General features: G+C 45.4%; 1 protein-coding gene across 3 annotated transcripts in view; it reads left to right on the top strand.

Moving 5' to 3' along the window:
* STK24 (serine/threonine kinase 24) overlaps positions 1-16,190 on the top strand; it is a 112,054-nt gene that overhangs the window by 45,800 nt on the left and 50,064 nt on the right. For all 3 annotated transcript variants that reach the window (XM_059144407.1, XM_059144405.1, XM_059144406.1), the window contains exon 2: positions 1,252-1,482. In XM_059144407.1, the coding sequence (XP_059000390.1) occupies positions 1,252-1,482 (231 nt within the window). The remainder of the gene's footprint in view (positions 1-1,251; positions 1,483-16,190) is intronic.

The raw sequence follows: 16,190 nt of genomic DNA on the forward strand, positions 1-16,190 counted from the left end.
TTAGTGGGGTATGCTATCCCTGCGGGGTTCACACTGCGGCGCAGCAGCCCCTCCGCATGGGAACGGGCGGGCTGGGGTTCAGTAGTCCCTCCCTCGTGAGGTGCTGCTTGGGACTCTGCGGGTTTCACCTTGAAAGCAGGTTCGTGGTTAGTGCCGACTAGCTCACGGTGCTGCCGACATTGCTGTAATTCTCTGTTGAGGGCCCCCACACCTCCTCCTCCTGTGCCTGCTTTCCCGCCTCTTTTTCAGCCCTTCTCCTTCCCCATCTTCCTTCCTTCTCCATGTTTCCATTTCTTACGAGGACTGGTAGACTTTGAGGGTGCGCCTGCCATCCTCTCACTGGTGGGCAGCATTTTTGAGAGCAGGTGTGGGAGGCGGTGTATCCAGGGTCCTGTCTTACTCTGGGGGGTTTCAGGTGGTGCCAGCAGTCTTTTGGGGTGGATGGTCCCTTGTGCTGAGATAGGCCGTACCCCTTAGTCTCCTTGCTGAATGTCAGTCTCCTCCCTTGTCACCTCCTGGGATGACAGGTTGCTGCCCACTGAGAACTCAGCTGCTCACACATCTCTCTGGTCAAGGAGTCCTTAGGGTGGGTGTTGGAGTCCTCTTGGAAATGGACACTGTGTGTGTGTGTGTGTGTGTTCACCTAATCGCACTAGAGATTAAGAGCTTTCAGAAGGGATTTCAAGGGTGTGATGCTTACAAGACAACAGGAAACAGGTTCTTAATGTTTTCTGGGTTCTGGTTAAAATATTGAGGCCAAGGTAGTAGCTGTAGGTGAAGATGCATAGGGCTGCCTTTGCTGGACTTCAGACCGGGCCTGTTAGGAAATCATTAAGTGCTGGTTAACCTACATCGTAGTGCATAACCAACCTGAACTTAGGAAATGAGGCAGAGAGGGGGAAAAAAGGGAGAAAAGTGGAATATTTGCTTCAATAGGGGTGTTTTTCAATAAATCCATATATCATATTGCATTCAAATAAGGGTTTGGGTTTTTAATTAAGCAAGTGCTGGAGCCTTTCCCAGTTTTTATAGTCTGAGTGGTTCTTATTTGCACACTCGCTGTGTTTTATAGAGAGGAGGCTTAGAAATCTCCGTGTTGTCCTGTGTGTGAAGAGCTGTGAGCACAACCAGCCTGACCCTTAAATGAAGAAGACTGGAAGACTGTGTTCTTTATGTTTGTAAGGAAAAAGGAAAATCTGTCCCTATCTTGTGAGTTTCTGAAGGTTCTCTTCTTTTCGTTCTCTCCTACAGAACCTGAAAGCAGATCCAGAAGAGCTTTTTACGAAACTGGAGAAAATTGGAAAAGGCTCTTTTGGCGAGGTGTTCAAAGGCATTGACCTTCGGACTCAGAAAGTGGTTGCCATAAAAATCATTGATCTGGAAGAAGCTGAAGATGAGATAGAGGACATTCAACAAGAAATCACAGTGCTGAGTCAGTGTGACAGTCCCTACGTAACCAAATATTATGGATCCTACCTGAAGGTAAGGCTTGAAAATGAGAACGCAATTTTCCATGACCGAGCTGGAGCTGTGTACGTGAAGGACGTCAGTGTGGCAGCTTTCAGAGGAAGGAGAAATGTTCTGACCTTTGCGATCAGAAGAACCTGGCCTTGATAGTTTTATCATCCTAAATGTCACCTGTAGAAATATATTTTGGTTTAAGTTTTTGTTGATGTTGCCTTTCAAAGAAGAAAGTTATTTCTGAGGGGGACTTGGTCATCAAAGACACCTTTATTCTGAAGGTATTATAATGGGCATCGATGACTTTCCCTGGTTTTAGCATGGTTTATCATAAAAACTCATGCTGCCCTAATATTAGCCTCTTGATATTATCACTTATCTAGTGTAGTTTAATACTATTTTAGAAAAACTGCTGGAACTGATACTGTTGTTGAGTGAGCTAGTTTATCTCCACTTGACTTTGAAGAATTGTAGGTAAGTAAATAATTACTTAAAAGAGTTACAACAGTCCACTACGCATTGTCCTTGACTTCACCTGATTCTGTGAGTCGGTAAGACGAGCATTGAGATCGGTGTTCTGGTCCCTCCTGGGACTGTGTTAGGTGTTGTCAGTCACTCCGGTTGCACCACTCAGAAAGCATAAGGCTGTCCCTTGGGTTACAAGTCCCTTGACTTAACGCCCGTTTTACTGACCTTAACAGTGTAGTATCTTCCAACGTGGAGTTTTGGCAATTAAGAATTGGTGAACAAAAATTCTAAAATAACTTGTGGAAACGAAAACCTCATAGGTAGGAAGAACTCCTTCCTGAGAGGTGGTCGGCGGTGAGCCCAGAGAATGTACGGCCGGGCTTCCTCCCGACCGGGTTTACGCTCTGAACTCTTCACGGTGCTGCCCGCCATGTCAGCCTCCTGACGGTGCAGGCTTTGACTTTGAGGAAATGGAATAATAAGGTATAAGCGGAAGGATGGACATTTTGAGAACCCATCGATTCACTTAAAATGAATATTTAAAGAAATAAAAATCAAGTGGTAATCCAATCTATTTTTTTTTTTTTTTTTTTTTTGGCAATGTGACATAGGTTCAAATGGCAAAGGATGGCAGTCGGCCATGGGTCAAATGCAGCCTTGTGAAATGGAGAGAATAAGTTTTGGAGTCTGACGTCTTGGTCTTGAATCTTGCTTGTCTTGGCATGTGGTTTTGAGCAAGCTTATTTGTTTGTTTTTTGAAAAACTTCCCTGCTTCCTCATTTGTAAAATGGGAAATTATGGTATATACCTCATTGTTGGAAAGATTAAATGGTATCAAGTATGTAAAAATACCTGGCATGTGCTAGGTGCTTAACGAGTGTTAATTTCCTTCCTTAATTGAATTTATTCATACTCCTTCTCTGAAATTACCTAGCAATGAAGGACGTATTCACTGAGGTCGAAGCAAGGAGGAGGAAGTGTGCCAGTGATAACAGTGGATGTTGGGGTGGGGTGCATCCATTTTGGGTCGTGATAGGGCAGAAAAAGAAGCACCGTATGTTTTGATTCTCATGGTCTAAGCAAAAACACGTCTGACTACCGGACAGGAAAAGCAAAGGTCTTAGTGATGTTAAATATCTATTGAGAAAAAACAAACAGCCAAAGAAACTCAACTTGAACTCTGCTGTACCACTTAATATTCTTTGTGAAATGACTTCGACAATAGCTTTATTGTAAATTCAGAGTTGGTTTCATGTGGTGTGTTGATGTTGTATTTTAATATGTTCATGGTTCCTTCGGCAAAGGAAGGGTGGAAGATTCTGGCAAATTTGTGGTGATTTATGCCAGCTAATAGTCGACTATGGGAATAAAGGATCAGTGGTTCAAAAGTATCTTTTTCAGCCCAGTTCTCCAGCAAAATTTTAACTGCCTGCTGGAATAGATTGCTGTATTATGGCCAAACATGGTGTTGACTCTACATACTTAGAGATTCCATCTGTAATGTCTCGTTCTTGCCGGAGTCACTGATTCTAGAACATATATTCCAAGTCAACCTAACCTTGATCTAGAGTCGTCCAGTAAATTTATTTGGTTAACATAATGTCAGCTGCTAGAATAACCTCCTCCCCCCCTAATTTATAACAGCTCACATTGGATACAAGCTCATTTCTTGCTCACTGGTAAGCCTGATTTATGGGTGGTTTTCCTCCAGATAGTGATTGAGGAACCCTGGTTCCTTGTTGTTCTTCCTTCCACCTTCCGTGCGTGACTGTGCTCGTGGGCCTTAAGTCACTGTGGGAGCCAAAATGGAGACTCCTGTGAGAAGTATCCATATGCCCAGGCCTAGGTATGGAACACGTCATTTCTGCCCGTGTTCCCCTGGCCAGTCCGCAGTCATTTGACCACACCAGACTCCGGAGAGGCTGGGAAAGGGCATCTCATCATGAGCCTCATGCAGCCGGCTGTGGGCTTGGTGCTCAATGAACCGTCCCTTTCCGAAGCCTCTTACCCTGTAAAGGACGTAGAATAATTTCCAGAGTGATTTTCTCCACTAACTATCTTCAGGAGGATGAAAAGTTTTGATAACTTTGTCTAGAATGTCTTACATTTTACTAGGCAGATTGTCTTTTAGAGAATATAACTGCCTCAAGAATGCCAAAAATAATATCATCATTGTGGAAACTTGCCCTTGGTTTCTTAAACCACGTAAAAGCGGATTCTGTGTAATTGGATTAAGAACATAAGGAACTTTTCTAGTTAAGCAGTAATGGCTGTTATGAGTTGGGCAGGACAAGAATCCAGAACTGTGAGTCTATCCGCTGGTTCTTGTTTATCAATTCCATGAAGTTCCTTGCCCAGAGGAAGAGCCTCAGTGACAAGCCAGGGGCTTCGTATCATCTCTGCAGGCTGACGCAGTTGAAGCTTGTAAAGTCCTGTCAGGTAGGATACAAATTAAATCGATAGAAAAGACAGATGATGGGTCAGTGGGTCTTTGGCATTAAGTTGAAAATTACTGTGCTTTCTGTGGTTTTTGTTTTCCTTCTAAAATCTCCCAGTAGCATTCAGAGGGTAATATTCTTAGTTCTTTAAGGGCTGATGGCAGCGAGGGCCTTCCGTTTCACCTGGCGTTGAGTAAGGACTTTCATATACCACGACCGGGCAGAGAAGAAATGAGCAGAAACTGGGTTCTTCGTACTGGGCTAGCACTTAGAGGCTTCCTAACTGTGTCCGTTGGTTTCCATCATCTGGTCTAGAAAAAGAGATTAAGCACAATAGGTCCGGAGTGCTCTGATACACTGAATGTTATTGAGGATGAGGGGCACGGAGTTGATTTCCTACTGTGTGGCTGGGATCTGATCAAGAACCGCAGTGGAGTAAGTGTTCCGCCTGAACAAGGTCGGTTGAAGGAGGAGACCAATTCAGGTTCTGGTGACGAATCTGAAGCCTGGGGGGGGCTTGAAGGTTACCAGGGTCCAGAGAAGAACCGCATTTGTTGTAGTTCAGGTGTTTCATGTTTGGGAAATGAAACCAGTGAGAATATTTAATTAACCAGAAGCCTCTGAGTCCTAACCATAAACTACTGGAATTTCCTGTTAGAAAAATACCACCTGCAAGGTCAGAATGAAACTGTGTGCATGTGCGTACCCTGCATGTGTGTGTGAGTGCGCGCGTGCACGCGGCGATGCTCCGGGCGATGTGCGGGAGGGGAGAGAGAAGTCGGTGGTTTTTAGTCGGGCAGGAAAGACACAGAAGATCGTAACCACATGATGTTCCTTAGGATTCTAAGCCTGTTTCCTTCTTGAGCAGCGTTCACAAGTGCTGCTCACCCTCGTTAGCTCTACCCGGCTCTTCCGGGGTTTTTTTGTCGTTGTCAATTTGCGGAGGTAGATGCGTTATTAGAATCTCCACTCTGAGGGTCACAGTCAGGGCCAGGAGTTTAGTCTAGGGTCTTAGCACAGGTGCTGACACCCCCCCGCCCCGCGTGCTTTAGGCTGCTGATTTTCTAAGGAGAAAACGCAGAAGCAGAAACTTCCCCTACGGGGTTACTGATGAACATTGAGAACAGGTAGATAAAGTGCCTGGCATGTGGGAGATCTTTAGCAAATGATCATTTTTTTTTTTTTTTTTAAAGTAAGAGAGAAGTTACCTGTGACAAATGATTCAAATTCATGAGGTTTTTTTTTTTTTTTTAAAAGATTTATTTTGGGGAGGGGGCCAGAGGGAGAGAGAATCTCAGCAGACTCCCTGCTGAGCGCAGAGGAGGGGAAGGTCTTGATTTCAGGACCCTGAGATCCGTACAAGAGTCGGAGGCTTCACAGATTCATGAATCTTAAAAACAGATCATTAGCATTTTAAAAACGAGGTTGATCATTTTCCTTTTAAAGTAAATGACTTAGTACTTTCACATATGAAGCCAGCTTAACCAAAGCAAATCAAATGCAAGGCAAAAAATCCAGAAAACAAAAAAAGCTGTATTTCTCTTAGCTGTTTTTGTCATAGTATTGATACTAAGGAAACATGTCCATGGAGTGAGTAGGTGTCTAGTAGTGAATTCAGATCCCCAACCTAAAACTAAGGTTTTCTTCAGTTCCTGAAAAAATTTAGGGTACTTTTACTCATCAGATTCACTAGAAAACTAACATGGAAAAGTCCCCTGATGAGTTTTAGAAAACAATGCGCTCTACGTAAAGACAGATTAGGCTGGTAAAAGGGTTGGCTACGTTGTGTACATTACAAGTACACTTCACAATGATTTATTTTTTAAAGATTTTATTAATTTATCTGACAGACAGAGATCACAAGTAGGCAGAGAGGCAGGCAGAGAGAGAGGGGGAAGCAGGCTCCCTGCTGAGCAGAGAGCCCGATGCGGGTTCCATCCCAGGACCCTGAGATCATGACCTGAGCCAAAGGCTGAGGCTTTAACCCACTGAGCCACCCAGGCACCCCCAACACTGATTTTTTAGAGTTAAATTATTTCGACTTCTGACGCCTTTGGTTCTTTTCTTCTTCGTTCTCCAAAGGGAAAATAGTTCGTGATGAAATAGAAAAAACAATCATTTTGCCCTTAGGAAAAGAAGTAAAAGAAAACATGTATAAATGGCTGGCATCTTTGTGAACGAGGCTGCTGGGTTGGTTACCGTCCACCCACTATGCTCATGCTTCTTGTCCCAGCGTGACTAATAGCCTCTCCTTTGACTCTCAGAAGCATCCATGTTTGGACAATGTACTCAGCCTATTCTGCTTTATCTCAAGAAAAAAAAAACCAAACCCAAACTACAGTCTCTTGCTTCCCTGTATTGTATTATAATTTCACGATCTTTTTATCTCAGAGATGAAATAAGAGTGTTGCAACATGATAGTAAACATATCTGTTGGGACATGTCTGAATTTATCTTCGCTCACACTTTTTCCCCAACTGCTTGCCCCACAGTAGATCCTGCTGTTGTATTGACCTAGTTTCAGACATAGTTAGCAATACTTTTGGGAGGCATTTCGGCTCACATATATGCCTAGTATGCGTGTAAACACTCTGCCTCAGGCATTCTTACATAAAGCACACAGGTTCCTCCTCGCTCATGCTTTCCCTGCCCCTGAAAGCAGAGTGTCCCAGCACATTCTCACTGAGACAGAGAAGATGCCGTACCGTTGGTATCTAGGATTCTGTGGGTATAGTCCACGAGCAACGATTTGCAGCTTAACTGAACTTGAGTCAACAAGGCAGAGTTAAAGGGCCAGAGGGGAAAGTCAGAACTCGCCTGCTGTTAGGAGTCTCTGTGCCGAATGGGACTTTCTGTGGTTGTAACAGAGAAAGGCATGTGAAATTGGGGCCCAGCCCAGGCACCTAAACGGAGTAGATGTGGTCCCTCTGTACCTCCTGCCGACATCCCCAGGCCGCACCCTGCGACGCTGACGGTACCCGTGGCCACGTCCGGAGACATTTTCAGTTGTCAGCATCGGGGATGGTGCTACTGGCGTGTGGTAGTGGGCGGAGACCGGGGTTGCTCCTACAGACCCTGCAGAGCCCAGGATAGCCCCTACAACAGAGAGCCACTCAGCCCAAGTGTCCGTCGTGCCACCGCGGAGACAGCACGGCTCATGGAGTGAGCCGTGATCTTTTGTCCCAGAATGTAGGAGGAATGGAATTTCTGGGGCTTCGGTTGGGACTCTGGGAAATATCCCCAGGGGTATTTTGGACACTCTCAGAGACCATGATGATGTCCATGTGATTCTGTGGCCAGACCACAAGCGAGCTTCGGAAGCCGCGTGAGCAGGGTGCGTCCACATCTGGGACCGTGACCTCATGCTCTGTATGCTGGGCTAACCTCTGAAATGTCACACGGTATTTTGGGGACAGTGGTATCCAAAAGATGCTTTCCTCCGTGACTTTTACTCTGATGTAAGATAGGACAAAGGCTGTAGGATTTTTCAGAACGTTATGGGGCAGTAAGTGTGTCATTTACCTGAATATTGTCGAGGACCCTCTCTTGGTTAGCGTCCATGACAAACTCTGCCCTTTTCAACAAAGCCCTGGAGAGTGCTGCTGGTCCGGCCTCCCAGGGATGCTGGTCTCGGGAAGGAGAGGGAGCCTTCCCTCACTGCTGAGTGTCTGAGTGGGAAGCGGGATTCTCCCGTGAGCATTTGTGGGCTTACTACAAAGTTCATACCCCGGAGACATTATTTAATACCCAGACGAGTGCTGCATAACCTCCTCCGATTGATTTATTGTCTGTGTTCTTGATGACAGCCAAGGTCAAAAGTTAATGATGCAGCAAGTGAGATGCTGATGCCTTGGTTTTTTTCCCCCGTTTTTGGTATAAGATGTTTTTTACTTTTTAGTTCTTTTTGGTCACTTGTTCATAACAGTGGCGTGTCATTCTTAGTCTTAAGCAGAGATCGTCCCACTGTAGCCTCTCCGAGTTTTGGGCTAACTGCCTAATTAATAAAATGACCTGTTTTATAATGTTAAATCAAGAATTGGTCATCCCCCCCCCCCCCCCCCGTATTTCTTTCCACTTTTTCCATTAATGGACATCAGATAAGGAGAGTGCAGGTTTTCCGCCCCTGTTTTTCGGTGTGGCACCATCAGTATTGATCTGTGTAAGACCCTGGTCTGTTTTCATCCATTTGATTGTATTTCCTTCTTCTTCCCCCTACCTTTTTCTTCTGTATCATAGGTTTTGATATGTCTTAGGATAGTGTGTCCTCAGTAGATACAGTGTTTTGTGTGTTGTGCATGAGTTTATTTTTCCCTACCACATGGTTGTTTTTCAAAATTTGCACGCGGTAAAATTAAGCGTTTTTGGGTGTACAGTTCTTACAGTTCTAGTTCTTTGTGTCTTAACACACGTATGGATTCTTACAAGCACCGCCATACATAGGACGCAGAACAATCCCAGCCTCACGAATAATTCCCAACTCGTTGCCCATCTGATCCCCTGGCATCCGTTCATGTGTTTTATTGTCCCTGGGGATGTGCAGGTTCCAGAGTGTCCTATAAAGGGAATCGCACATCCTGGTCCTTCTCTCAGCTAGCGTCGTGTATTTGGGATTCATCCACGTTTGTGTGTGTCCGTTCTTTGTGCCTTTTCATTGTTGGGTCATGCACATTGTCATGATGTACCAGACTGACCCTTCGAAGGGCACTGGGGTAGTTTCTGGGTGTCGGCCATTGTGTGTAATGTTGCTGTAAACACTCCCCTACAGGTGCACGTAAGCTTTCGTTTCTCTAGGATAGATACTGGAAGTGGGATTGCTGAGTCATGTGGTTAAGCTTATGCTGGAATTCCCACAGTGCCTGTGTCATTTTGCATTGGCTTTGTCAGCATTTTTTATGGTAGCCATCTCTGTAGGTGTGTCATGGTATTTCGTTGCAGTTTTCATACGCATTTCTCCAGCGACTTAGGATGTTTGAATGTCTTTTCATATGGCTCTTATTTCCATCAGCCCTCTGGAGTAGGGTACTTTTGCTTTACTACCTGACACTCCTTTTTGGTTTCTCTGTTTTTTTGTTTTTCTTTTTAATAAACAGCTTTAAGGGGGCACCTGGGTGGCTCAGTGGGTTAAAGCCTCTGCCTTCAGCTCAGGTCATGATCCCGGGGTCCTGGGATCGGGCCCCACATCAGACTCTCTGCTCGCCAGGGAGCCTGCTTCTTCCTCTCTCTCTCTGCCTGCCTCTCTCCTACTTGTGATCTCTGTCTGTCAAGTAAATAAATAAAAATTTAAAAATAAAAAAAACCAGCTTTAAGGAGGTAGAATTCACATGCCCCATAGTTCATCCATTTAGATGAAGTCTTCAGTGGTTTCTGGTGTATTCCCAGAGTTGTGCAGCCATCACCATAGTGAACGTTAGAACATTATCATCACCCCAGAAAGAAACGAGTGTCCATGACCAGTCACTCCACATTTCCTCCCAGGTTCCCCATCCGTAGGCCCCCAAGGACCTACTTTCCAACTCTATAGATTTGCCTATTCTGGAAACTTCATATAAATGGAATCCTAGGATATGTGGCCTTTTGTAACTGGCTTCTTTGACTTAGCATAATCTTTTTCAAAGTTCACCCATGTTCTAGCATGTGCTGATACTTTATTCCTTTTCATGGCTGAATTGTAGCCCATCATATGTATGATTTTTTTAGTATTTCCGTTTTTAGTATTTGGTATGTATATTTAAGTTTTTAGTATTTGGTATGTATATTTAAGTTATTGATTTTTAAAAAATAATTGAATCTTCTTTTAAGATTTATTTCATTATTTGATAGAGAGTGAGAGGAGAGTGTGCACACACAGGGGAGGGAGAAGCGGGCTCCCCACCGAGCAGAGAGGCTGATGCGGGGCTCGATTCCGGGATGACCTGAGCCAAAGGCAGACGCCCCGAGGTTATTGATTTTTTTAAGTCCATATTTGATATCACAAGTATCTTCTTTGATTCTGTTGTACTGTTAACTGAGAGGTATCCTTTGTTGAAAGAAATCTTTAATTCTAGTGTAGATCAGTCTGTCAGTTTTTCACCTTCTGGTTTGTGCCTTTGGGATCCTGTTTGAGAAATCCATTAGTTCCTGAAGTTTATAGTTTTTATGGTGTTTTTCTTCAGTTAGCCTTGGAGTTTTGCTTTTTATTAGATCTTTATCTGGTATATAGTGGTAAGTAGGGATTTTATTTTTCTCCATACAGTGGGATAGGTTTTCCATTACGAGTCTGTAAATGGTCTGTCCTTGCCCTGCTCAGGTATGATGCTGTAGCACACCAAAGTCTTACATATTTCTAGGCCTGTTTCTGGATTTTCTGTTCACTTGTGAAGCCAGTATCATACATGTTTTATGTGTGTGATTATTAGCTTGTCTTTAAGTCTCAATATCTGGAGGGGATAACCCTCTTCATCTTTCCCGCGTACAAACAAAAGCTTTGCATGAGGTCTTTGAGGATCTTTATTCTATCGTATAAGGTTAAGAATGAATTTGTACATTTTCTGTTTAAAATCCTACTGAAATTTAAAAATTTATTTTTGAGGAAAGTTGTCTTTTTGTGAACCTTAATAAAGTTAAATACTGTCCCATAAAAGATCTTGTGGATTTGTAGGTCAGTTCCTAGACACGTATCTTACCTTGCTGTTTTGCGTGATATATTTTTGGGTTGCTTAGTTAAGGGCATTGTGATAATTTTTTTCACATTGTTTTTGGTAATCTTGCTGAATTCTTGCTAGTTTTGCACGCGTATGTTCGGATCCGTAAATACCGGCCGTTTTCTTCCTTCCCTAACACCTTCCGCCAGCATCTTCCATTTTCGGTTTTGGCTGTGACCTCTAGGACTGTGACTGTGTTGGTTATGTAGTGATAGGAAGGGTATACCTGTGTCGTTCCTGATCTTAAAGAAAATGCATCTTAAATTTTTCTTTAATAGGTATGGAATTTGATACAGAGTTCGGCGGTGCAGACTATTTTTTCTAAATAAGGAAGTCTGCCTCTATTCCTAGTTAGAAGGCTCTTTAAAAAACAAAGTAACAGGGCGCCTGGGTGGCTCAGTGGGTTAAAACCTCTGCCTTTGGCTCAGGTCATGATCTCAGGGTCCTGGGTTCGAGCCCCACATCAGGGTCTCTGCTCAGCAGGGAGCCTGCTTCCTCCTCTCTCTCTGCCTGCCTCTCTGCCTACTTGTGATCTCGGTCTGTCAAATAAATAAATAAAATCGGGGAAGGGGAGGTAACAAATCATAATACTCCTTTTTTTCCCCTGTAGTTTTAAAGACGGTTATGTCTTTTCAGTTACGACTTTTTCAGTTATGACTTTTTCAGTCTCCGTGTACGTAGGTTGGCTAGATCTGAGGTGTGCCCCTTCCAACTTCTGAGAAAGGAAACGGGTGTCACAGGGTGAGGACGGTCCTCTCTAGCTGATGTTGGTAAGAAGACCCCGGAGCTGGTTTCATTAGCTGAGAACTAGGGTCCTCTTCTGGGGCCTGCAGTTTTTTGCATACCACTCAGATGGAACAGAGAGAAGTAGAACCTGACCTTGCCTTGGACTGTAGGCCGCTGCAGGGGCCCCATCACCAAGATTCCCACCATCGCATTTCCTTCCTGGTCACGGGTCAGGAACGATGCTGAGACAGAATTTTAGCAGCTGTTCAATTGCTCGCTGAGTGATTTACTCACATCTGTGCGGGCAGTTACTGTGCGTCTTGGCTCCCAAACCTTGTGTGGGTTCCTGGGGTGGAGGTATAACCCGGCTCAAAGCAGCTGGACCGAAATCACTGCACACTGGCTTGTGCTGAATTTGACAAGAGGTTTCCAGGAGGCAGAAAGTTTTTGTATTTGAAACTGGCCTGGAGGGATTACTTGTGGGGCAGTACCTTGATAGAGTACCTTGATAGAGTTGTCTCTTTGGGAATTGTTCAGATGGTATCTGGAAGGTCTAGGGGTCACCATTTCTACGTGTGCACCTTGGGATTTGTTTCTCCCTTTGCTGGGGACTATCCAAGACACACTTGGGAGTATTTTCGGTGGCGGTAAGAGGAGAGGAAGGATGGGTTGGGGTGGTTCAGACTGCCTTGGTGGTTCTTGTATTTTTGAATTTACTATAATACTAAATATTTTCCATCCACTGGTTTTAGATTGCACTTTGGTACTTTGCCTCTACATTTCGGGATAGGTAGGTTTGTGAGAACGTGGAACAGAGACGCTTGGAGATTGGGGGAAGGGTCTTTGAATTTGGTTTGGGGAAATATCCTACGGAGGCTCTAGAAGAGACCTAGTTAGAAGGGAAAGATCGCCTTTCCCTGCCGCTTTCTGTTCTGCTCTAGCCCCCCTGACCCCAAGCCCTGGAGATCTGGAGGTCTGCCTCTGAAGCGCTAATTCTGGCTCTGAATCTTGGGCCTTTGTCCTCGTCTGCAAAATAAAGTTCCTTTCAGTCTCTGTTTTGGCTTAGCTTGCCATTCAGTAAGTTTTTTTTCCCCTCTTATTTGTTTGTTTTAATTAGAGCGTGAGCACACACAGGTGCACTGGAGGTGGGGTGGGGGCTGGGGGGTGGGGAGGAAGTACCAAGCTAGCCCCTCTTGGGTCTAACTCGGAGCTTGATCTCATGACCCTGAGATGACGACCTGAGCTGAAATCAGAAGTCTGACGCTTAACCGACTGTGCCACCCAGGTGCCCCCAATAAGCAATTCTTAAGCACAGTCAGAGAAATTAGAATCCTAGATTGTCAGAGCAGGAAGGGACTTGGCAGGCTCCTGGCACACTCTTTATTCTCTGGATTAGAAAACCAAAGCACAGATGAGCTGAGTGATTTCCTTTTCTCCTGGTATCAGAGTCGGGCTGGGTTCAGGGCTGCGGGGCTCCTCGCCCCTTGTCCCCTTTTGGCTTCCCTGCACCTGACTGTTGTCCTGTCACATACTTTTCCCTTTTCCGTGTTGGATTCCCTCCGCTGGTGGCTTGTTCCTCCTTCCATGAAGGGGATTTCAAGGTCTCATCCGTGGCTTAGCCCATTTTGCCTGAGCTGAGCTGTTCAGTCCTGAGGACGGGGGTCCTAACTGTTGCTTAACGAAGCACCTGCCCTTTCCTCCCTCCCGCGGATGATGGAGCTCCGCAGGCAGCCCCTGGCGAGCGTCCGCTCCTGAGGCCTGGCTGCACCTGCAGATGATCTCCTTTCTTGGTTCCCCACTGTGGCCTAGACCGTGGGAGTGCTAAAAGCTCCCCAGGTGACTGTAATGTGAGGTCACGGTGAAAGTCATTAATCGGTAGGATCACCTTGAGGAGAAGGAGCGTCCGCAGAGAGCAGCACACAGAAGGTAATTACCACTAAGGAAGCTTTCAGTGTTGGAGAAAATACCAGCTCAGAAGGTTCAGCAAGAAGGGTGTGTGTTTCCTCACAGAGCAAAAATTCCAGAAGAAGGGCACCTCCTGCTGATGGTCCCCAGGGTCCTCAAGGATCCAGGTTCCTTCTTCCTTTTCATACCGAAGTCCTCAGGGTCTTAGCTTGGCCTGTGGGCAGATAAAGGGCCATTCTTTTTTTAGGAAGTGTTCTTCAGGTATAGGAAACCTTTCTCAGAAAGCCTCCCTAGGCCCCCTCCTTACATAGTCACTCATCAGACCTGGGTGACAGCCTGATGCCTCACTGAGCCCCTGGCTGGAGAGATGGGGCCACCTCATCGGGCCCCGCCAAATAGGACTTAACCTCTTTTTCTCCCCCCCACCCCCGGAGTTTACCTGTTAGTAGTAGTAATCTCTGCAGCCACTGTGGGGCTGGAACTCATGACCCCGAGATCAAGAATTGCATGCTTCTTGCACTGAGCCTGCCAGTTACCTCTAGGATTTACTTCTTGAGCTGGAGAAGAGTGGGTTTCCCCCAGAGTCATGAAGTCAAGGGAGGGAGAAGGGGGAAGTGTTGGTTGAGTAAATCAACCAACAGAGCCTCTGAAAAGGAATTCTGTTAGGTCCTGCCCTAGACATGCCCACTGGGAAGCTCTCTGCCACCCCTGCCATGGGGAGTCTGGCATTTGCTTACCTGGGAGCGTTCCATTTTGCTGGTGGCCATTGAGATTCTACTGGAAACTTGATCAAATTAGCCAGACCCTGGACTTGCAGGCGCCTGGCCCTAGGTCATCTTTTCACACCTGCCTTGAATCTGAGTCCAAGTTAGTATCGTCAGATGGCCTAGTGCTGAATTTCTACCTTATTTCTTGGCTGGTTTAACAAGAGAGATTCTTGCCTAGCAGGTGTTGACCTTAAAAGTAAAATAATCAGTTATTTTACCAGCAAAATGAATTTATTTCGGGATAGCAGAGGAATTGCAACTTGGGTCTGTCAAGCTGAAGCAAAAGGCATAGTCAAGTCCAGAAGATATGGGAGAGGAAGACTCTTTTATAGGGGAAAGGGGGCGCTGGGCAGGGCTGTTAAAAACAAAGTCCATTGGACTGAAGGGGAGGATTGGATGTGTAGCGGCTTCTCATTGGCTGAGTTGTGGCGGTCTCTCATTGGCTGGGGTGTTGCCGGGGGAGGAGAAAGTCCCTCTTGCTGGAGTGGTAGGGTATAGGCTTCTTTCTTTTGGGGCTCTAAGGCGTTGCGTACAGTAGTAGGGTGTATGGGGCTCCCCCCTTCTGGCCTCTCAGCTCCATTTTAAATGAGGTTTCCTTTATTCAGTTATTTACTCTTCGGTGCATAGATGATTGTCAACCTCTATAGCTCACATGTGTTGAATGAATGAATGAATTTGAATTTGTTTCAGTAGCTATGGCCCGCTTTGACATAGATCCAGAAGCCTAGCCAACACCTAAAAAAATCTTTCCTATGGGACTCATAATTGGACTCCCTTGGGATAATGGGGACCTGCTTTGGCTGCCAGAGCTGGCTGTCACATGAGCCCTGCAGGGCGGCCCTGTCCCTCCTATTCCTTCCATTTTGGTTTTGTGGTCCTGTAGCTCTCATTGTTAGCACCACCTTCCTCGTTCCTCACCTGTGGATGATTCTGTGGTTGCCCATAAAACAGTCTGGCAGAGTTTACATTCCTTTTCCAAACAGCCGTTCGAGTAACTTAAAGTAGCCTGCCCTTATCCGTGGGGGATTAGTTCCAAGACTGCCAGTGGTTGCCTCAAACTGCAGATTGTACCAAGCCCTATATACTATGTTTTCTCTTAAATGTACATATGTGATACAGCTGAATTTATAAAATAAGCACAGTAAGAGATTAACAGCAATGACTATAATAATAATAGAACAGTTATAGTAATAGCGTTAATGTGAATGTGGTCTCTCAAAATATCTTACTATACTTACCCTTCTTATGATGCTGTGAGTTGATAAAATGCCTATGTGATGAGATGAAGTGAGGTGCAAGACACAGGCATTGACCTTTTGGGCCTTTCACTGGGAGGAGGATCATTTGCTTCCGGATTGTGGTTTAGTGCTGATCACTGAAACTGCCAAGGCTTCCGGATTGTGGTTTAGTGCTGATCACTGAAACTGCCAAGGCTTCCGGATTGTGGTTTAGTGCTGATCACTGAAACTGCCAAGGCTTCCGGATTGTGGTTTAGTGCTGATCACTGAAACTGCCAAGGCTTCCGGATTGTGGTTTAGTGCTGATCACTGAAACTGCCAAGGCTTCCGGATTGTGGTTTAGTGCTGATCACTGAAACTGCCAAGGCTTCCGGATTGTGGTTTAGTGCTGATCACTGAAACTGCCAAGGCTTCCGGATTGTGGTTTAGTGCTGATCACTGAAACTGCCAAGGCTTCCGGATTGTGGTTTAGTGCTGATCACTGAAACTGCCAAGGCTTCCGGATTG

This window comes from Mustela lutreola, chromosome 13, assembly GCF_030435805.1.
Source record: "Mustela lutreola isolate mMusLut2 chromosome 13, mMusLut2.pri, whole genome shotgun sequence".
NCBI classification, from domain to species: Eukaryota; Metazoa; Chordata; class Mammalia; order Carnivora; family Mustelidae; genus Mustela; species Mustela lutreola.